The following is a 22,201-nucleotide window of genomic DNA, read 5'->3' as shown; positions in this document are numbered from 1 at the left end:
CATTAAGCAATATAGACTTTCATTCATTGTTCCAGCATGTCTCACTAATAAAGGCAACTTAGGACTATGTCCAACAACACCTCCTTTATCCAGGTTGTTCCCTGCTAGGTCATGTTCAGACCAACAATAACACTGCATTAATTCCATTTAAATATCTGGACTACAGTCGACTTTCTCTACTGGCTGATTTTTTTTAAAAATGTTGTCAATGAGAAATCCGACTACTGGAATTGGAGAAAAACATTAAAGAATTTTTAAGTGCAAGACTGTATCATTTGTTTCTCTTGCGTAACCTGACCAATGTAATGTATACAACTGCAGGCTGTATAGAAGTGATGAATGTCGCCTCAGATTTGGGCTACAATCCATTCTGAAAATGATGCCAGTACAGAAGTGACTTAAACCTGCATTATTTCTAATGGCCAGCAGGAGGCGACTCCTCTTGTTCCGAAATGAAGTCAGATTCTACAAAAAGCTATGAGAAAATGACACCACTTCTCAGTTGATTTGTTTCCTCAGTTAACATTTTCCTCATGACTTTAGGATCTCGGTTACTATTTTTTAGATTTTTTCAATGCAGCATGATATTCATTTGTTTTTTGATGCTTCTCTTTTAATAACAATAGACAATAAGGCAGGGTATGTTTTAGGACGCTTCGGTCACATCCACACCTCACTCGTTACATCTCATTTCATAACAGCACAATGAGAACAGCCAAACACCAAACAACAAGGCGTTAAAATGGTAGTCTCCACAATACAATGGATGATGTCATGGTTGCTGTGTCATTTTTTTATATGCAGTCTGTAATGTAAAAACATATATATAAGTCTGGTTCAAATTTTGCAGCAATGCGAAGTGAAATGATATTTTTGGAAAAACAAATGTTAGATGAATGATGTTACTGTTTACTCTGCAAATAAAAAAAAGGTTAAGGATTAAGTTTTTGCAGCCGTGAAAAACTTGCCTAAGTTGTAAATGTCCGTGTCATATTATTTTTACCGCCGTGCTGTGTTTTGGCACTTGATAACCCTTCAAGTTCATAGATGTATTACTAAGCTGGATTTCTCGGTTTGTATTTCCTCATGTGCAGCAACATGCCAACACCAACACAGGCCTTTGTGTGTGTTTTTTTGTCTTCAACACAGTGTTATTTTCAGTCTTAGCACTGCCTTATCCAATATCCCTCTCAATCTCCTTCGCCCTGCAAGGCCTGCTTTCGCCTCCTTAAATTTCTGTGCTGCGATATGACGGCCAAGTCATTTCTCCGTCCCTCGGTTCTGCCACCCTTCCCCTGTCTCACTCCTCCCACCATCACTCTGTTCTCCCCAATCCCATATGTATGGTTTCAGAAAGGTCAAAATATTTTTCATTTCGCTCACCTATAGGAGATGGAAATGTCACCTGTACTGTATATGAGCTTTAGTAAATTTTGGCACTGAGCTGTGTGAATAATGTAGGCACAGTGGGAGTCCCCACTGTGTGCTTCCTTTTCTTTCATGACTCACAGCTTTTTTGCCTACCCAAATATGATCCATGCAGCTAATAGTCCCCAAGTAAGTAAAATAAGCCTAAAACAGTATTGAATAATCTGTGTGAAATGCCCATTGTAACCTTTCTGTGCAGTAAAATGGATTCTGTGTATGTGTGTGTTTGCTTGTGTGTAATTAAATATTTTTTCCATCTTAATTACAAGCTTAAACAACAGCCAGATCACTTCAAGGTGTTTACCGTTAAGATTAGCATGAGGAGGGCATTGTGTAAGAAGAATACAAACCATCTCTGCTCAATATAATGTAAATATAAGACCCCTGCTTCTTAATTCCACTAGTAAGACCCCCTCATTATACCGCAGTTGCTCACCTTTGCTTGTTGACCCTGATTCATACAAGCTGGTGTAATGTCGCCCCGATGTGTGCTTCCATGTAGCACGCCGGCGCTCAGGAATCAGAGGCATGACGTGTATCACAACGGCATCACAGCAGTTAGACAGAGGAATGTTGGGGATGTGACTGGAGGAGCCGAAAAGAATGAGACAAACAAAGAGAAGTCTCAAATGCTGTAACATGACACACAAACACATACTGACGCAGTTAGTGTAATCTGCTCTCTGAGGGGGTTAGAGGCCACTTAATCAGTGTTGGGTTTCCTGACCCATCATTTTATCATGATCAGAGGCTACCCCCTCTCTGCATTTGTGTGTGTGTGCGTGTCTGTTGTCGGTGTTGTGTGCGCTCATGATTAAGCCATTAGTGATAATCCTATCAGTTTGTGTCATCTAAGACAAACAACGGTGTCCCCTGCACAGAAAACCACTGTTATTGTGCTTTCCACAGCCAAGGAGATCTACTCAGATGTACTCGCACATCTCCCTCAGGCTGTTGTTATTGATAATGTCATTAGACAGAGAAGAATGTGAAGATGTTCTGCATCCTGTCATTAAATGTGTGTGTGTGTGTGTGTGTGTGTGTGTGTGTGTGTGTGTGTGTGTGTGTGTGTGTGTGTGTACTACATACTGGTGATCAGTGACCCGTGCTTCTCTGTTATTCCATTGTTGCAGTTGAGTGACTTGCCCAAAAACAGGTCTGTCTTTTGTTCCTCTTTAACAATACCAGCATACATTTGACTGTACTGTCCTCAATTGGAAGGTAGTGGATCGTGAAAACGGTGTGTGTTTGTTTCCCGTACACTAAAGTACAGTTAGTTCCAATTACTGGAATTCTATTGGTAGTGGCTTAAACAGAGAAGAATGGGGTGACCGATGAACTGATCTAAAGTTAGAATAATAAGAGTAAAGAAAACAATAGAGGGCGATGAAAGGGGGAAGAGAGCTGGATAGCTGTGAAGGGAGGAGCGAGTGTAAAGGAGTTTTTTTTTCTCTCCTTCCTCCTTTCTCTTCACTATAAGCCATCTTGTCAGAAAGTGACTGATGACGCTAAACACATTAATTCAGCTGTCTCACCAAAACCACGTAAGAACTTCAACTTTAGCGGAATTGAGAAAACAAATCCCTGTAATCAGACTGATGCCCCAGCTCAGTGCGTGTCTGTTTTCAAAGTGCACAGAGATTTTTCTTCTACTAGTATCCTAAAAACCTTAAATAATTAAAGCTGTACCCGGTCCATGAAAGCTTTTTTCTTGTTTGTTTTTTGCCATCCTGTGTTCACTGCTTGTTTTTCATATATTTATCATCAAAAATTCAATGGAAAAAGACCCAGCTTGCTGTAGTTCTCACATATTCCAACCTTTGCATGAAAGACATTGCAAAAATGAACTCGGCTATATGCATTTGTAAGAAGACACACATGTAAAGTACACCTCAACTATAATTCAGAAATGTAATTTAGACGAACTTAGAACAAAGCTCAATGGCCACTCATCTTACAGACTTATAATAACTGATGAGCTAAAAGTCGGTTTATACAGGGCATAATTTCATTTCTGAATGTGTCAAACAATAGGTGTGAAAGCATACATTTATTTAAATTCTAGTCCTAAAGCCTAGAATTTGCTTTAAGCCTAAGACATACCTCTTAAGTTGTGATCCTAACATTCTTGGAACTCATATTTTGTGTACTTAAATTGTAGTGCATTTGAAAAAGACCTGGATATCACTTTGATACCTACTCCACACGCACAGTAACACTTCAATTACAAGACTTCGAGTTTCAAACTCAGTTTGACATCCTTGCCATACCTGTCATTTCCCCACTGAGAAACAGTGAGTCTCTGCTGTGCTACCAGCTGAGTAAAACATGCAGAGAGGACAACCTTATCTACAACCACACACAGTGAAAGAGAGAGTAGAAACGGAAGGAGGGCAGGGAAAAAATTATAGTACGAGAGTGTAGTAAATGAGAAAGTCAGACAGAGGGGAGGCAAGAAAGTGGTATAGGATGAAAGAGGCATGCAGAGAGAGAAAGTTCTGGAAGAGAGAAGAGAAATATGAGGAAAGAGGTGGCAAAAGATAGTTCACTGACAGACAGAATGAAATAAAACAGAGAAAGACATAAGATATGGAAAGTTTAAAGCTTTATTAGAAAGAGAGCAGACATTCTTCAGAAAATCTGCACAGCTCTGACAGCATACTGTGATCCCTCGACACCATGTGCATGAATCTATGTATCAGCAAAAGTCTGTGCATGCAGTGTGTGTGTGTGGTGTTGTGTATGTATCTGTCTCTCTCTATCACCTCTGTGTCCTTGCTAATAGCTGAGTGGACTCCCTGCAGTCTCCACAGGCTGTACTGTGATTATCACTACTTAGTTGCACACCCACACAGCAACACACACACACCCGCGCACACACGCATGTGCACACGCAGGGACGTAGCTCTAAATGAGTATGTCAGTGCAGCCCATGTTAACTGTTGACACACTAATTTACAGTGACTTCCTGTAAGATCTGCACAGTAATATGGCTTATTGATGAGACCACAGGGAGAGTGGATTTGCGTTGTGTGTGTGTTTGCATTCCTGAGTGTTTCTGCACTGGTTTACCCACACCAGAGACAAAAGGATAAATATAGTCGATGCATTGGTGATGTATGCACACATAAATATTTACCCTCCGCATGTGAATGTGTCTGTTTGAGACACATTGATAGCTGTGGGTCAGGTGGAGATTGGAATGAGTGCGGGTATTTGTGTGTGTTTATCGGAGATATGTGGTTATGGAATGCATTTTTCCAATAATTAGATTTTTCTCCCTCTGCATTTCATTGCATGTGGACAAAGTTTACGACTACTGCTCTTAGGGGAGAGGAGAAGAGAGGTAACTTGATCCATGATGTGGGAGAGGTCTTGAACAGGAAATTTCATTTTGGACGGCGGTGAAACCCTGGACAAAATACAGCCCTGCAGAGCCCCTGGAGCCCAAAGGTGTCAACAGGTTGACACTACACACACTCGCGCGCAGATAAAACATATCCAATGCACTGGCCGCTTCCAACTATGCACTCAGACATCTTTTAACTCTCTGACATACAGACACATGCACAAACATTTATTCACGGGCACACACATGCGCACAAATGAGGAGGTTGATGGACGCAGAGCTGCTGGTCCCTCTGAGATCACCACATTCTCCATATGCCATTAACCTCGAAGATGGATGGAGAGAGAGAAGCAGCGACAGAGTGGTAATCAGGAGGATGGAAAGAAATCTCAGTGGCCCAGTAATATTTTGGCGTGATTACTTTGGATGTACAAACATTGCTGCGACTTATTTCAGTCGGAGCTGATGAAGCTATATGTGCTCACAGACTCACAGGCATGAACTCTGCAGGGAGGTAAATGATGGGCCCTTTTCCCCGAGTGGCACAGTCCTTACCTGACCTGAGTTGTTAAGTAGTAATGTTCAAGTGTAGGAAGGTGCACGTTGCACATATTCACAGATATCTCTCATTTGCGATGACGTTTTTCTGTAATTTTCATTTGTAGCAGTCTTGAGTAAAACTATATCAGGTTTGCTGCAAAAACACGTTGTGTTTAATATTTTTGCTCCCCTTGCTTAACATGAGTTCTAAGTCAACCCTGAATGTGAAGTATTTGAACAATAATGTTGGAAATCTGAGTTTTATTAAAATGTCATTTAAAAAAGTGGTTGATATTCAGGCTTTTGTTGGTCTGTAGTTCATTTTTAGAGGCCAAATCTGATCTCAGTTTCTCTCATCTGATTCAATTGGAAATATTCTTTAGGGGGCCCTATGACACACTAATATCACTGCTTTGTAAAAGAGAGACAATAAGAAAAAGAAAAAGGTTGTTGCTAGAGGGACGGACCCGTACCCGTAGCCTGTGGACTACGGATACGGCACTTTCCATTTGCCAATCAGATACGCGAGATCTGGTCACGTGACTCCCGGTAGACGCTAGCGGTACGGACCCGTAGCATCAGTACTACAGGTACGGACCCTAAACCTAACCCTAACACTAACCCTAACCTTTGCTTACCTTTCAACAGTTTGCAGTGGTTAGCGGCTTCTTGACTCGCAAGACTCGCGTACGGGTCCGTATCTGTCTGGCAAATGGAAAGTGCCGTATCCGTAGGCCACAGGCTACGGGTACGGGTCCGTATCTGTAGACACTACCAAAGAAAAAAACATATTTACACATGAGGAAGCCGGTCTACATTGTTTCACTCCTGGGTAAAATGTGCTTCCCACTTCACATCTGGAGGGAAAGAAAAGAGGATGAATCTAAGAAATGATAATGATATTAAAGAGAAGACTAAAGAATACAATGAAATGCAGCAAAAGACATTAAAGAGTTAAAAGGAAAAAGCTCAATCAGGAATAAAAAGTATGAGTGAATACAGAACAAAAGCTCACAAATGACAAATGGGGGAAAAAAACAAGGGAGGCTAATTGAGAACACACTGAATGAAATAAATTAACTGATTAAATCATTCATCAAATAAGAAAAGAGAGTAAGGTAGAGGTGCAGCATGTCGGCAAGGTGTGGACAGCGCCAGTATTACTTGTCGACAAGCCAGCCGACAAGTTCTTCCCTTGACGCGGAGCGAGGATCACCTTACCCTCTGCTGGTTTCACAGCTCTGTTGAAACTCATATGCACACACGACTGTTTTTTATTAACATGCTGCAATTTTTTTACTGCTTTTTATTCCATGGCTGAACCCTGTAGGTCAGGAATATGAAATCTGCACACAGGGTATCATGCAGCATGTCAAAAATAAAGTAGTTAATATTCAATAACAGAAAAGGAAATTAGTTTTAATTCAACTGCTGAAAAGATCCTTGGGGTAAAACTCAGCTGAAATTGCTTCTTAGAAACAGCAAAATGCAAACAAATACTTGAATACTGTATAAATATTTGCTTGCTGTAACCCGGAGCAGTAAAACACTCAGTCAAGAGATGTGAAATTGAAATGTTATCTCACTTCACTGCTCCAAGAACAGTAGCCACAGTAAAGACACAGAGGGTAGTTATTAAACCAATCTAAGAAGTCAAACATGTTAACAGTCAAACTCAATAGCAACTTACAACAGACAAAGCACACTCTGTGCCTCTTTTGGATCAGACTTGAGGCCAGTTCATGCTTTCCGTGTCCACATGTCTGGAAGTGTCGGCAGGGGTACATGTGACATAGATTTGTCATCTGTCCACGCAAACTGACTGCATATGCCAGGAAAACAAGCAATTCTCAGAGCAAATATGCTGAGAGACTGTTCAAGGAGATTCTCCATCATGAATTTATAATTCACAATTGAAAGAGCTGTTGTTAAAATCATTGATGACGGACTTTGGAGGTGCTTTGATTTTCAGTGACATGCTTTCCACCAGTGGTGCCCAGCCACGGTGGAAAATTCTAACTTTCCCAGAAATCTTCTGCTCACTTTGTTCCGCACATCTCTGGACTAATCAGAGGAACGTGGTGCTACAATCCAGTCTGGGATTGGCTTTGGTAAAAAGTGCGAAGTCACAGCCAGCCATTCAGAAGCATCCACAGAAGCCCTGTGGGTTTTATTGTGTGTGAGTGAATCTGAGGGGCGATATGACTGGGTGGCAGACCCACACATACCTATGCTAGTATGACTAGAACCACATGAGTGTCCACTGTCAACCTTTAAAGTCCACATCAGTCTGCGCACAGGGTTGTGGAAACCATAAACTGTCCTTTGCACATTTGGCTAATGCTGAGGGGGATTTTTGCTCTATTAGGAATCACCCAATGTAAGCTTCATCCAGTCAGTGAAGTTGCAGAATTTAAAAAAGAAAGGAGTTAATTTTCTCTTGCTCCTAAAACACGTGAGGGAACAAGTATGTATCATCAGTGCATCTACAAGCAAATCTGTCACGTCTTATCTGACTGCATGGGAAGGTTTTGCTTTAAACTAGACAGTGCACCAAATTAGATGTACTGGATGAATAATTTGTGTAGCTGCCAGATAGTTTTTGACACTACTAGCAATCTAAGATGATTTAAAAGATGCCTGCAGATAATTTTCAGTGATAAGAGATGCCACGCTGCAAGCAACGAGCAGCAATTTCTGTCCATTGTCCTAAAATGGAACCTCAGTAAAGACGAGAAACCCAGTCCACTGCTTGGCAAGCAGAAAAGGTGTCATGGATGAGCTTAGCCTAGTTTCACAACACTGTTGTAAGTTATACAGAAGAACGTGTGACGGGAAAGTCCACAAGGTTTGGGTCCATGTGGTGCTGTGGCATGGTTTCAGAATGATCCACAGAGGTTATTTCCTACTTTTCTGGTCCAAACTCCTTCTACCAACTTGTGGATACTAAGATTTCAAACACTTTTTGCATACAGCAGACTCTGCTGAAACAAATACTTGAGACTCAATTTAACACTATTTTCAGTGTTTCACTTTGGTTTAAAGACAGAATGTGTCTGTGTAGATTAATATAAAATAAAAATTCTCCTCTTTATGCAACACTGAAATAACCTATTGTCCATTCATATTCAAAAACTTCAAATGTAACAGTGTTGAACTGCTGTTAAACATCTCACAGAGCACCATATCTACCCATTCTCTACTGTTAAAAGTAAGACATTTTTGAGGACCAAGTGCTCAAATGAACGTTACATGGATATTGCCATGTGACTGTTAGGGGCTCTCGTTGCTTGACAGATTCCAGTGGACCAGGGTGGGTTTAGTTTCAGTGGAAAGACACTGTATGAAGGGGGTGAGAAGGGGTGGGAGAGACAGGTTACAGAGGTCGTACGACGAGAGGGACCCAAGGAATGAGTGGGGTGACGGTTACCGTCTCTGTGTCACGCACACACACACACACACACACACACACACACACACACACACACACACACACACACACACACACACACACAGAAAGTGGAATGGAAAAAGAACTTAATACCTTCAGACCTCCAGAGATGTTTGAAAACATCTCAGTGACAGTTTGATGGTGTGTATGTGCACCTGCGTGCATTTCTGTCCGAAACTGCCTGATAGATGACAGAATTTACCTGCCCGCGTACCATGATCCGGGTGGAGATTTGTGAACTCATGTATCACTCTTTAGGGCTGCTTGTCCTCAGAAAACTGAGCCAGAAAGTGTTGAAGGGGTGATAAATAATTGGCACATGACGTAAGAAGCATCAGCAATCGTGTGATTATCTCCTCTGTCATGGAAGGGTTTGAAAGGGGTTTTCTTCCCACGAGACCTCAGCGCGTAACATGATTTTTTTTTCTTTTTTTTGCCCAGTGGTCAATGGTGAGTTCAGCTGTGTCATTATGGCCCACATGTGTGTGCATCTGTGTGTGAATGTGCGCAGGGTGTGTCCTGGGAAGGCAGTTGCAAGAGCTAAGATTGGGTTAGCTTTTCAGGCCACAAGCTTTGGTGTCGCTGAAGCACACCTCCCACAGATGCACTCCCTCTATTATACTACCGCGAGTGAGCGAGAGAAGGGAGAGAGTGCACCATGAAAGAGAGTGAAACAGCAGAATGGTTTTAAACTCGCAATGTCTGCTCAGTGAGTAGACAGAAATCCAGTCACCTTGTCATTCAATCCCATTACCATGTGTGTGTGTGTCAATGCAGGCCCATGCTTGTGCTGTGGATGTGTGTGTGTGTGTGTCTGCATCGTATTGCTGTCTATCCTCTTCTCCTTGTTTAGATTCTGTTCACCACTGACCCATGTGCCCTTGTTAAACAGCTTTTTTGCCCTGGCTTGCATACAAGTGTTCGTGTATATGCACAAAGGTGTGTGTGTGTGTGTGTGAATTTTTTGCACCCAAAAGCTCAACCATTATCATCACAATGGCCGCCCTGCATGACAAGTAAATGTGCCTCTTTCACAGAAATGCAACCGTATTAACAAAGTATTTCTGATTACTGATCGCTAATCTACCATTCAAATCCTGCTGCTTTTTCACCTGTCTGTATGTACATAGTATTGCCGGGTCAGTTTTTCCCCTGTAATGCTATAAACCAGCACCAGGTTCATTTTAAAGCTCCCAGGACCATACCACAAAGCTCATAAAGCTGTGCTGTGGGCCTCCTCTCTCCCTCTGTTTTCTGCCTTTCTTCTTTCAACCATTCTCTTTAATACCAGAGGGACTGGAGGGAAAAGAAGAGAGAGGAAAAGAAAAAAAAGTATCTGGATCGAATTGGAGAAAAATGGGGAAAGTAGTGAAGGAAATCTGGTAAAATTGACAGAAAAGGAGGAGAGACGGTGAGCGATGATCAGGCAAAAAAAGAGGGAGAAAGGGGAAGGGGGTGAGAGAGGGAGATGAAACTGCTCTTTAATCAGTGAGGGGCTATATGGAGGCGGGCCGAGGTGCCTACTGTAATCCGATACACGCGCCCGCGCAACGTGCACGCACACCGAGACAGGGGACTGAGTGAGCAGTCCTGCTCGCTGCCACAAACCCGGCGGAGATCGGAGAGGAAGGAAGGAGCGCACTGCCGGAGCTGCCGGGAGAGAGAGAGCGAGGGAGAGAGAGAGAGAGAGCGGACACACAGGAGCGTGTTTCAGAGAGGAAACGCACAGTTTTGTAGGAGGAGAGTGGAGAGGCACCACGTTTATTCTCTCCTGACTGGTTTTACGCACGCAGATCGGAGCTGCCTCCTCCAGGAGATCTCGTGTTATCTTTTGCGCAAAAGCGGACTGTTGTTGGGACGGCACATTAGGAGGACAATCGATGGGAAAACATTTCGTGTTTTTATCAAGAAAATGCTCCCCTTGTAAAGAGAGGCAGAGAAAAAAAGAATTGGAGATATTTTATCGATCCGAGGAGGAAAAACACGTTACTTTTTCAGATTTTTTGACAAACTTAATGGTTGTCTGCTGATGTTTCTGCTGTTTGTTTTTTGAGGTTGCAGTGATTTCCTATTATTTTGAAATTTATGGTTTTGTCTGTCAGCTGTGTTGACGAGGTCTGTATACCCACGCGCGTTTTGACAGACAGAAGGACCCAGAGCTGCAGACTGTGCGCACCGCAATGGATCTCGCAGCTTTAAAACTGCGTTTAGTTTACAAATTACGCTGATTTCACATCAAGTTGCACTAATCGTGCTGACTAGTTTACACAAGAAAAAAAAAGCAGAGTCACACACTGACACAACTCACCCGGGCTGTGCGTTATAAACCTGCGCGATATTCTTGGAGAGCCCTGGGAGCGCTACCCGGCGTTTGGATTTTGGGCTCTGGGCTGGAGGTGCTGCGCTTCAGAGAAATATAGAACTAAGAAAAAGTACAGTAACTGTTCCTTTGGACTGCTTTATCTCAGATAAAACGAAAAAAAAAACACAGGAGGAGAAGAGGTGATTTTTGTTTCTCCACATCCGAGGAAAAAAGATGGATTTATTCATATGGCTCTGTGGATGTATACTGGCTTTTCTTTCGCCCTCAGCAGTAAAAGCAGAGGAAGGGGGTAAGTTTGACACTTTTGCTTCAATCCAGTTGTCACTTTAGGTGGTAAATTAAAGAAAAAGAAACAGTTTCCTCCAGCTCACAAATGCATTTTTACAACATAGCAGAGATTCATTGGTTCTCCCATCAGTTTAAAACAAACTGAATGTAAAATAAATCGCATTTCAGAGAAACCATCATTACACATTTTGTGACTAGAGATAGTACCCCAGCCTCCAGTCCTCTGCAAGCAATGCCCTGATAAACAGTAGAGCGCAGAGGGACATTGATTAGTTTAGTTTGATCACGATTAGGAGGGAGATCTCTGCTCCGGGATGGGCTGTGATCTTTTATCTCCCCAGAGCCCATCAGCTCGCTCGGTCTCCGTAAAGCACAGAGGTGGAGAGGTGAGATTTTAAAAAGTGAGAAAACAACCCCAAAACAGTTTTTTTTCTGCTTTCTAAGAAGGCGATTTTACAGATCACCACCACCGCCTCTGTGTTCATTGTTCCGCTCCGCTGCTGGTTTCTCTCCGTCTGAGAGATGTTGGGATGTTGGCTTGATATCAATATTGATTTTGTCGCCTCGAAAAGCATCTTAACCATGTACAGCTTAATCAATGACCGTTCTCGGAGGAGATTTAACGGTGAAACGCGTTCCTTTAATATTCCTGGACGTCAGTGTCAGCAGTCCGCTTCTCAGCAGAGTTTATCGTGACCTTATGGCACTTGTTTTTTGTTTTGTTTTTAATCTCAGAATCTACTGTCTCATAAACACTCCTCGAAACAGTGTTCCTGAAAACAGGCAGCGGAACGCATTTCGAAGCTTTACCGTGATCCCTTGAATGGACATGTTCTAAATGTGACTGCCAAAGTTGTGCAGAGAGCTGGCAGCCACTCTGAGCAGGCTGCTGCCTCCGTCTGGAAAGGTCAGCTCCGGCGCTCCACGGAGGTCCGTTTCGGCTGAAGCTGCGGAGGTCTGATCGCTCCACGAGCCTGTGTGCGCGACGCGATTTTCAGGGACATAAGCCACATCAGCAGTTCACTTTTTTTTTGCATATTGGATGTGAGAAACGGCACATGCTCTGCGCTTTCGAATTTATTAAAGATGGCAAGGCAAATTCGTGGCTTCAGCGCACGTTTATGGCACGATTCACGGCACGGTGCGTTTACGTGTCCATCCAGACGATCTTTACGCACGAAGGGGGATCCCGAAAACCCTATTTTAGGTCTGAACTCGTTTCATAGAAAAAAAAACTTTTAGTATTTTTTGATTAAAAAACTATTTGACACCATATCACAGAATTCATACACAGATTTCTTATTTTTTGCACAGGTATCCACAGGTGTTATAGAGACGTTTAGGTTTCTCTACTAATGAAAAATGAAACCTGGGGATCAGCTGTTTTTTAAGCATAAACAAACTGGCTTTAAAAGGCAGTTTGAACAGGATATTGTAAGATTTAGAGCAGAAAAATAGTTTCTGTTGTCTGCTTTCAAAAAGCCTGAAGACCTGCACCATGAGAGTGATTTTCCCCACAGTTAGACACACTCGGACTACTTCTAATGGTCTCTGTATGCTGTCAAGACCTGAGAAGTTAACCCAGTCATTTTTAATCTCTCCTCAAGGTCCTCTTTCTGCTTTTCGATATATTCACATTTGCAAGAGGGGGAGATGAAAAAGGGTAGCTGTGGAGAAGTTGGTTGCATTCTAGGTTTTATTGATTTAGAGCTTATTCGGGGCGGCTTTTGCAGATCTCATGACTTGGATTGAGTGGCCAGTCTGCCAAATGTTGTTTTTGAGAACCACAGTGTACAGAGAGAACAGTGGATGCATTCTTTACATCACATTCACTTCTGATGTGAGGAAGTATGCGCCAGTCAAGCACTGCCAAACAGCATATTTGAACCTATTTTATATGAGAACATGTTGATATCCTGTTATTTTTTTGGGCAACAGAATATCTGCTGACAGTAGGTGAAACTTCATTTTTCTGGGGACTCCCTCAAGCTCCCCTCCAGATCTCCCTGCTGGTACACTGAGCACCGCTGGAACACACACACACACACACACACACAACACAATCTCAGCAGTGGGCTATGTAGAATGAAGCTTCCTCAGCAGTAAACTTTTATAGATGCCTCTGCTCTGTTGTCTCCGGAGAGATGAGCAAGGAAAGCATAGCTGAGACTAAGAAGTGTATATGTGGCGAGAGACAGGAGGGATGGAAGTACAGAGGGAGGAAGTAGCAGAGACAGAAACAGGCAGAGGGAAGCTGCAGAAAGAAGTGAACGAAACGGAAGAATGATTTTTCGCCTCGCTGTTTGATCCTGTTTCTTCATTCCGTTTGATCACAGCTGTGCCTGGAAGGGAGATAAACGGACATAATTGGCCACTCAAGACCAGCTGTCTGCCTCTATAGTGTCTCTGCTGAAATATGTTGGATGATGAAACAGGATCACCATGATGCAGTGTGCAAGAAGTACACGAGCAGTGGGGTGAATGGCCCACAGATATGCATTAAGGACTGGATTATGAGGTGGTTTTTTTTTCCTTCTGTGGCTTCAACCAACTTGGTGTGATTTCCAAAGCTTGGAACATAGGGGAGAATCTGGGGAGAAAAAGTTAACAACTCCATCTGTGTACATGGAAATAAATGAGTATGCCAGAGTTTTAAGGTTTAGGATGGCTGCATGAGGCAGAGTATAACTTTAATTTGCTTTTAGTTGTTTAGTCATAGTCCTGCAGAAGCAAGGGCTTTTGCTTCTTTATCTACACCATGTATCATGAGTGTCACAGAGCTTCCAAATGAATTTGTTAGCCTCCAGGTTTACCCCTACATGGGGTCGGCTTGTAATAATTAAATATTACATTGGTGCAGGTCGTAGTGCTTTGTAAGTGTCAGCTGGCCATCAATAAAACAAATCATCCGTGTCATTTATTCACATAATGGGGTTATACCCCATTTTACCCCACTCCATAATGAATTGACTCACTGCCACAAACGCACTCGTTCTATATCATTACTTCACATTAGGAAAGATCAGTTTTTCAGACTTTATATTCTCTAAATATGGATTTGCTTGTGTTTATTACTCGCAATGCAATTTTGTGTTTTGTGGATAATTACTTTGTGTAAATGAAGACTGGCAAGTGTACTTTAGAAGCGCTTTAACACAGCTGTGTGTTGTGAACAGTGAAACGGCACGTTTAAAAAGAGTGAGTAAATGAATGCTCAGTATTAGAAGCAAAGTATATTGCAGCTTACTATAAGAGGAAAACAATTAGTGACTCGGAAATCATTTTCTTCCTGTTTGTCTGTAATTTTCTGATTGTTTTGTTTTTTAGCCCCATTTCAGTCGTTCTTTATTACTGCTGCATTGTCTGATATGTTGAGTGATTTACTGATACTGAGGGGAGGTAATTGAAATATAACGTCTATGTGGGATGCGTTGCCAGCATGAATTGCGCACATTGAAACAATGAAGCAATAAAAAGGGAGTAAGTGACCAGAGAGATGGAGAGCGAGAGAAAAAGATGGATAGAACAAAGAGTGCAAAAGCAAGGAGGGGGAAAGGGAGAAAGTGAGAGGGAGATGGTATTATAGGGCATTAGTGAAATAAGAGGAAAGCAGCGGAGTGTGAAGCAGTAGTTGAGTTGAGCCACCTGCAGTAAACCAAGCCAGATTTATTCCTCTCCTCTGCCATGCACAGGAGGGTTCCTGGCCAAGGTATATCGTTTTATTAATATACTCTCATCTTTCACCTTCACCGTGTTGTAATTAAATTCTCTATATAATGATCTTGATTAGAATTTGATTGTATGACAATTAAAGTGGTGCTTGGACTTAAAATAGCAATTTTCCGCTCATTTTGACCAGACTGAAGGTGTTTTTATTGAAATCCAAGGACAAATCTAAAGTACCTCTGTTCACAAAGAGGTCATAGAATTCATTGAAGAAAAGTGGTCAACTCAATTTACAACATTTCAAGTTTTCCTGCGAGGCTTAGATTGAAATCATTTTATGTGACACTTTATGTGAGTATGTTGATCTGTGGAGCCTTTTCCTTAAGACTGATCTCACTTTAATTATGCTGCAGGTAGCAGGTGTTTTCCACCAGGTTTGCTGGATTAAGACTTATCCTTATTCATCTAGTGACTCAGACGGTTGTGTTTTTTGTTTTTTTTTGTTTTGCCTTTCTTTCTTTCTTTTGAAGGCACATGCAAATAAATCCAGATACATTATGTGTCAATTAGCCGTGCGACTTTGGCAAAAAAGAGACATTTGCAGGAATCAAATAAGATGGCATTGGTTGTTTCAGTCATTAGAATAATCATGGCCTAATAACAGAGGAGCTGTTCCACTGACATCATCAACCTAGTCTGCAATGAGTGAATAAACATTAAGCCAATTAACCTTTGGCACACACTCTCTCTCTCTTTCTCTCCGTCTCTCTCGCTCATCTGTAAAAGGGAAAGGACAATTAGTGGGTCCAGCAGGATGTTCTAATTACAGTTATCATGTCATTAGTAAACTGCTAGTATTCTAGTGTCTTCATTGGCCGTTGGTAATGACTGGAGTAATTAGAGAGGATGGGGAGCGCGTGTGTGAGTGTGTGTTCTTGTGTTTGTACACTTGTGAAGAACAAATGTCCTCGGAGGGAAGGGGAGATCATGGAAATCCTTCAAATGAGGATTTTTTTTTTCCTGTCCTCGCTTCTTTTAAAACCTTTGCACACAAAGAGAACTGTTTGTGTGAGCGAGTCTGTGTACTAGCAAAGCCTTCTGTGTCTTCAGGAGTCCCTCCAGAGCGGTGCAGTGTGAGGCCACAGGTTGTTTTTCCTTCTTCTCTCCCTTCACGCTGAATCATCCTGTTGTTTTCCCCCTTTTCACGGCACTTCAGCTCTTCCTTAATAGCGTGCTCTGTCTCTTTCTCCACACCTCCCTCCGTCAGTGTTTTCCCTCACCCCGATTAAGAAACCTTCCTCACCTTCTTTTTGCCCGGCTTCTCCACGGTGGGAAATCTCTTTACTGTTTCCACCAATCGTTGTTTTTTCACTTTCTGCCTGTTCTCTCTGACTCTGTCAATCTGTGTTTTCTTATCCTCGTTGGAAATCCATTCACATGACTTGTTTGAGAGACTCATTCATCAAACATCTTAAACGGCGCAAGTATAGCTTTAAGTAGGCTGCTGTTAGTATTTTTTTTTTTCAATTCTTCAAAGGTATACAACAGATTAAGGGTCCATTGATCTTAATAAGTTCCTTATATAATCAACTTCAGCCAGTGATGTTATTAAGCAGCAAACAGAGTAAACATTTTAAAATCTGAAGACACAGGAGGGATTAGATGTTGTTAACAGTAGACCGCATTGTTTTTATCATTCATATAAGCTTTTTAACATTGTAAATATCTTATGTAAACTTTTTTCCAGGGCATATGCAGCATTTCCTGAGATAAGACTCATGTCACGACATGCCAAAATCTTATTTTAGGCTGCCACGAAGACACCAGTACCCCTTTTTCACTTTTATTTTGAAATAGCAGATACATGTAAAAAAAAAAAAAAAAAAAAAAACTTGGTCGAGCCATCTGAAATAACTTAAGGCATAACATAGCATTAGCTCCATTGTTCAAAGCTATGAAACATAAAGAGGGATGCCCGATCAAGGAGGCTGGTAATTACATTGGGTGGCTTCTCTTAAAGGCATAAAAAAAACAAATTAAATCAATGACTGCACCTGATGCGATTATACAAAAATCAGCCAAAACATTAAAACCACTAACGTGTAAAGTGAATTACACTGATCATGTCATTCCAAAGCAACATTCTGCTAAGAAGCTTTGATTATCAGGCATTTATTGGGATGTTCTTGGACACGAGGTACCCATCTAGACACTGATGCAGATTAAGCACATATGGAAAAATGTATATCATGACAGCAGCGGCCTCACCCAGAAAGACAATGCTCCAGAGGTCTTGTGTCGATGCTTTGGTGGATCAGAGCTGCTTTGCTGGCACGTAGGTGACTTGAATAACGTTAGGCAGGCTGTTTTAATGTTATGGCTCGATGTAGTTGGCAGTAGGAGACCGTCCTGCCTGGAGATAGTCCATCAGGTGATGTTATACAGCAAAAAAATGTGTGTAAAGTGGAGCTCGGGGTGGCACTGTCACATGCTAAAACATAATCATGTTTGTAGCATTTTTACTTACAAATGATGCCTTGCCAACAGCCACATCGCATGAGGAAACGCATCTATATGTCGCTATGGAGGGCATGAAAAACACTGTTTAAATTAGACAAGCCGCTCCTTTTTTCCCATACTATTCTCCCAGCATTCGTTTTTCATTTAGCCGTTGCTGCTCTCTGTTATTGATCTTAAATCTTTCTCTGTATCATCTGTCCACTGTTATATTCTCTGTCTACTCTCTAAAGCCCTACAGATCAGGTAGTGTCTTTGCTCCCTGAGTTGAGAAGCTTGTTCTTCTGTCAGTACTTTTTTCTGTCTCACACACTCAGCCTTATTTTTTATGAGTCATTTTCCTCTCTTCTCTCCATTTTCCCATCACTCTTTTCTTTCCCGGCTCCTTTGTAGTCCTCCACCGTCTCTCTCTCTCTCTCTCTCTCTCTCTCTCTCTCTCTCTCTCTCTCTCTCTCTCTATCTTACAAAGACACAAGCGCACACACTCACACTCTGTAGTTTTCCACTGTGTGTCAAAGCAGGGCACCTGGAGAACACAGCCCCACCTGTTTGTGTGTCGGAGTGTGCGTACGCTGTATTTTCTGTCCAGTGAGCTTTTCTGAGCTGCTGACTTTCTCCTTTCAGATGATGAGAGACAGATGTTCTGGCATTACTCTCCCTTTCTTACTTTCACCCTGCTCTGCCTTTTCTTCCTTCCTCTCCTCTCCTCTCCTCTCTCTTTCTGTCCATTCCTGAGGTTTCCCAGGTTTCAGTGACTAACGGCTCCTTGGTTTTGATCCAAACAATACATTTCAGTTTGTTATTTTCAGTGTTTCTCATATTCCCAGAGCCACACAAAAGGCTTTTACTACAAACGTATCTGTATTTTTGCCGTTTAAGGAAACAATGCCTGAAGCCTCTGGTTGGTGCTTCATGATGCTGGAACCAAGCCGCTCCGCGAAAAATGCATTATGAAGTAGTAAAAGAAATGCATGGAAATCAATAGGGAAATTCGCATTCTTCCCACAGGTTTCGATGCAGATGGTCAGAATATATTGATTGCTAGATTTAGCGACCTGTTCCTTACAAAGGTCACAGTAATGAGAATGCCAGACTTGTAGTGCAGTTGGGAGCTCTGGGATCAGTGTTCATGGATAATAAGTTGATGGTCTTTCGCTTAACAAGCATTCTGGTAAGCTGGGTGAGACACATTTTCTCAGTTTCATACACAAACACTTACTAAACCACTAATGCTTTCGTTATGAGGTCGGGCCAATAGAAATAAATGCAGACTCCAACATATTAGCACAGTTCTCTCAGACTAGGGAATCGATTGCCACAGGCAGAAAAGCGTCTCTTCAGAGTCAAATCTGACTGCCTCCGAGGGAGAGTGAATCTGTAAGAGAGTTTAGAAACAAGGTCAGAACATTTGCATTTGGGGCCAACAAACAAGGATCTAGTTCAGTTGTGCTAAGCCGCTCCGTGTGAAAGTGTGTGTGTTTGCACACGTTTGAGACTGTGGTAAGTTTTTATTACATTTCAGTATGGCTACATCTGGGAGTGTGTGTGTTTTAGTATGTGCATGTGGGGAAAAGTTGCTGAATAGGTGTTATCAGGATGCAATACCTCAGTGGCGGAGAGCCATAAATAATGCAGTGACCTGTCTTATATCCCTGCTTGACTGCTTAGCACCATTTACTGCTGCTTATCGTGTGTGTGTGTGTGTGTGTGTGTGTGTGTGTGTGTGTGTGTGTGTGTGTGTGTGTGTGTGTGTGTGTGTGTGTGTGTGTGTGTGTGTGTGTGTGTGTGTGTGTGTGTGTGTGTGTGTGTGTGGTTTGAATTCAGTAATGTGTAAGCCAGAAGGGGGTAAGTTATGTTCAGCGGTTTGTGTTTGTGCATTTGTTGTGAATATGTGGTCTAAATACAGCCTCTCCCTGATGATCACACAGGCTTATGTGGTCAAGAGAAAAGCGGTCATGTGTACAAAACGGGGTCAAGAAGAGGGAAGTGTGAGACAAAGAATATAGAGATGTTTGGATGTGGTGTCTTTTGTCTCGTAAAAATACAAACTCACCACTGCACTGAATGGAGCGACAGGCCCAGACGTGATGGAGCAAAAGTTAAAGCACAGTTAAAGCATGATTCTGTCTTTTACCTGCTTGATAATTCTTGACATGGCTTCAGACTTTTTCCCAACTCAGCATCGCCTCTGTTCTGACAGACAGACACACACACATTGCTCCTCCTTTACAGAATGCAGGCCTGAGTGCTACAGTGTGAATACCAATTAGCATTGCTATAGATTTACTTTGGCAAGCTGTATGCATGCACTTTCTTGTTTAACTCTCTGAATCTAAAAAAACAAAAAAAAAACCTCTACTGGCAGGTTTTGAGGTATGTTCTTAAAAATCACCAAAATTACAAAATTTATCAGAGCCTGTGACATGCCGTTCCATCAAACAGCAACATTAAATTAAATTAAAGCTTTAATCACAATTAATCAAAAATCATTTCATTCTACACATCTCTTTAAAAAAAATCCCAAATGAAAGTATTCTGTAAAAAACTAATAATTCTGAGCTTCTCCCCACAGCCGTTAAGCTATTTGTACCCGAACTTTGACAAAAGTCACGTTACAAAAATCAGCTGAACTGGAGCTTTCTTATAATGTGTTGTTTCCTGAGAGGTGCGGGATTTTAAATTGCAGATAAAAATGAACCCACAGTGAGTAAAACGTAACAAAAGCAAAAATCACCCTCAATCCTGTTGTTCAGATGGTTTAGACGTAAAGATAGCAGTTAGTCTTCTACTCCCCTATGTACAGCCCTACCACAGCAGGGACTACATATGCGTGTGCATGGAGCAGATGAACTAAAAATATCAAATTCACTTTAAAAGGCACCTCATGCAAGACGATATCATGTACTCATCGCATCAGCTTGCGTCACTTCCTGCCCTGTTTGGATGCGATAATCGGTGAATGACTTTCTGAATGTGTGTGTGTGTCCGGAGATTAATAGACTCTTAAAGTGGAGCAGACACAATACTTCATGCACACACAGCACCTGCCTCGCTATCACATCGGCCTTATTCATCAGACACTCGGAGGTGCTGTCTTTATCGGCTGTATGCCAGAGGTGAGAGGGAGAGAGGAGAGGGAAGTCAGACTGAGCCAAAATTTATTAGAAAAAATGGATAAACCGACAGAGGAAAAACTCCTAAGACAGCTTTTACTGAACTGAACTGTTGCACACGTGTTCATGTTACCATGTCCACCCACTATCTGTCCGCTGCTCATGCTGTCATGCCAGTTCAAATTCGAAGCTAGGGAAAGAGTAATGTGGTCCCTTTATTAACTATAAAAGAAAAGAAACCTTTTATAAAAGTGCACACCTCTCCCTAGGCTATTCGTGTTACTGAATCTCATGAAATCGCAATTTTACTCTCACATTTCAAGACTTACCCCAATAACAGTGGAGTACGCATTACAAGTCCCAAGCAATAGATTATTAATCGGTTAGATTTCTCATATCAATCCATGTTTTTACTCCCCTTGCGTCACCTCTCCTCAAGTTTTCGTTAAGACGTGGTTAGCTAAGCGGTGTGCTAAAAGTGGTGTTTGGCTGCTGCTGCTGTGAGATTCCAGAGTGGTTAAACACTAATCCAGGTGGTGCTGAGATGAAATGCATCTGGCTTGGTTGCACAGCCCGTGTAACTCTACTCCTGCATTACTGTATATCACCAGGGAGATTGCAAACGGATAGGAGGAGATAGACAGGACTAGTTGGCTCACAGCATGAGGGGCGAGGGGGAAGCAGACAGAGACACACGGACACAGAGTGGTGATCACTAATTGTTTGCAGTCAGAGTGAGGTAGACACCACAGATAGATGCCAAAGTGTCAATCACATTTTGTGCTCAACGCTGAAATCTGACCTCCTCTTTAATCTTCCCTTGCTGACTCTTAAACATATGACATGCATCAGACCATGATCTGGCATGTTTTCCAGCCGCGGAAATAAAAGTGAGATTTTCACCACCCAAGTTTGTTTGACCTTCTCTTTGGATTATATTTGAAGATGGTGTCTGATAAAGTGTTTATGCTGCGCCCGTGTGTGTTAATGTTTGCATGTGTGACTTCTCTCAGAGTAGGTTTACAGTAGCTCGGCTATTAATAGCGGTAAAACATGTTGTATTCTGCTGAGTAGTTTGACTTGGCTATGTCACCCCTCTCAGCGCAGGGGCGATAAATAAAACGTCACAGCTCAGCGGGCTGGACGGTGGCACAGACCAACAAGTTACACAACCCCCTCACACAAATCACGCAGACTTCTTCCTTTTTATTTGTCTCCTGAGGCAGCTTTCTTGATGCATGTTTAACCATGATTGAAAGAATAACACAAACTGGCGAGAGCTTGATTGTGAGTTTGTATTCCTTTTCTCTCAGAAACAGGAAATTATTTCAGGGGTTGCTTACTGGCCAAATATTTCCCATCAAACAGCCGGCATTCACAGATGCTGTTTTTATTAGAATAACCTGTTCCATTGTGGCTATCATTTTTTTCCCAAAAATATTTGCTAAAAACCCATCTGCTTTGTTGGAGATATACTGAGTGATCGCATTTTGTGTGTGTTGAAATAATTCCTTCGAAATAATTGA

The 22,201-nt window shown here is 42.1% G+C and overlaps 1 protein-coding gene across 1 annotated transcript in view; it reads left to right on the top strand.

The window, feature by feature from the left end:
* The first annotated feature begins 10,353 nt into the window (after positions 1 to 10,353).
* Positions 10,354 to 22,201, top strand: part of LOC110958203 (neuropilin-2-like) — a 99,721-nt gene continuing 87,873 nt past the window's right edge. Inside the window, exon 1 of the mRNA XM_022204622.2 lies at positions 10,354 to 11,380. Within this exon, the coding sequence (XP_022060314.1) occupies positions 11,305 to 11,380 (76 nt within the window). The 5' untranslated portion in view covers positions 10,354 to 11,304. The remainder of the gene's footprint in view (positions 11,381 to 22,201) is intronic.

The sequence above is a fragment of the Acanthochromis polyacanthus genome, chromosome 14 (genome assembly GCF_021347895.1).
Source record: "Acanthochromis polyacanthus isolate Apoly-LR-REF ecotype Palm Island chromosome 14, KAUST_Apoly_ChrSc, whole genome shotgun sequence".
In the NCBI taxonomy this organism is placed as follows: Eukaryota; Metazoa; Chordata; class Actinopteri; family Pomacentridae; genus Acanthochromis; species Acanthochromis polyacanthus.
This window is presented reverse-complemented; position numbering and strand designations above follow the sequence as displayed.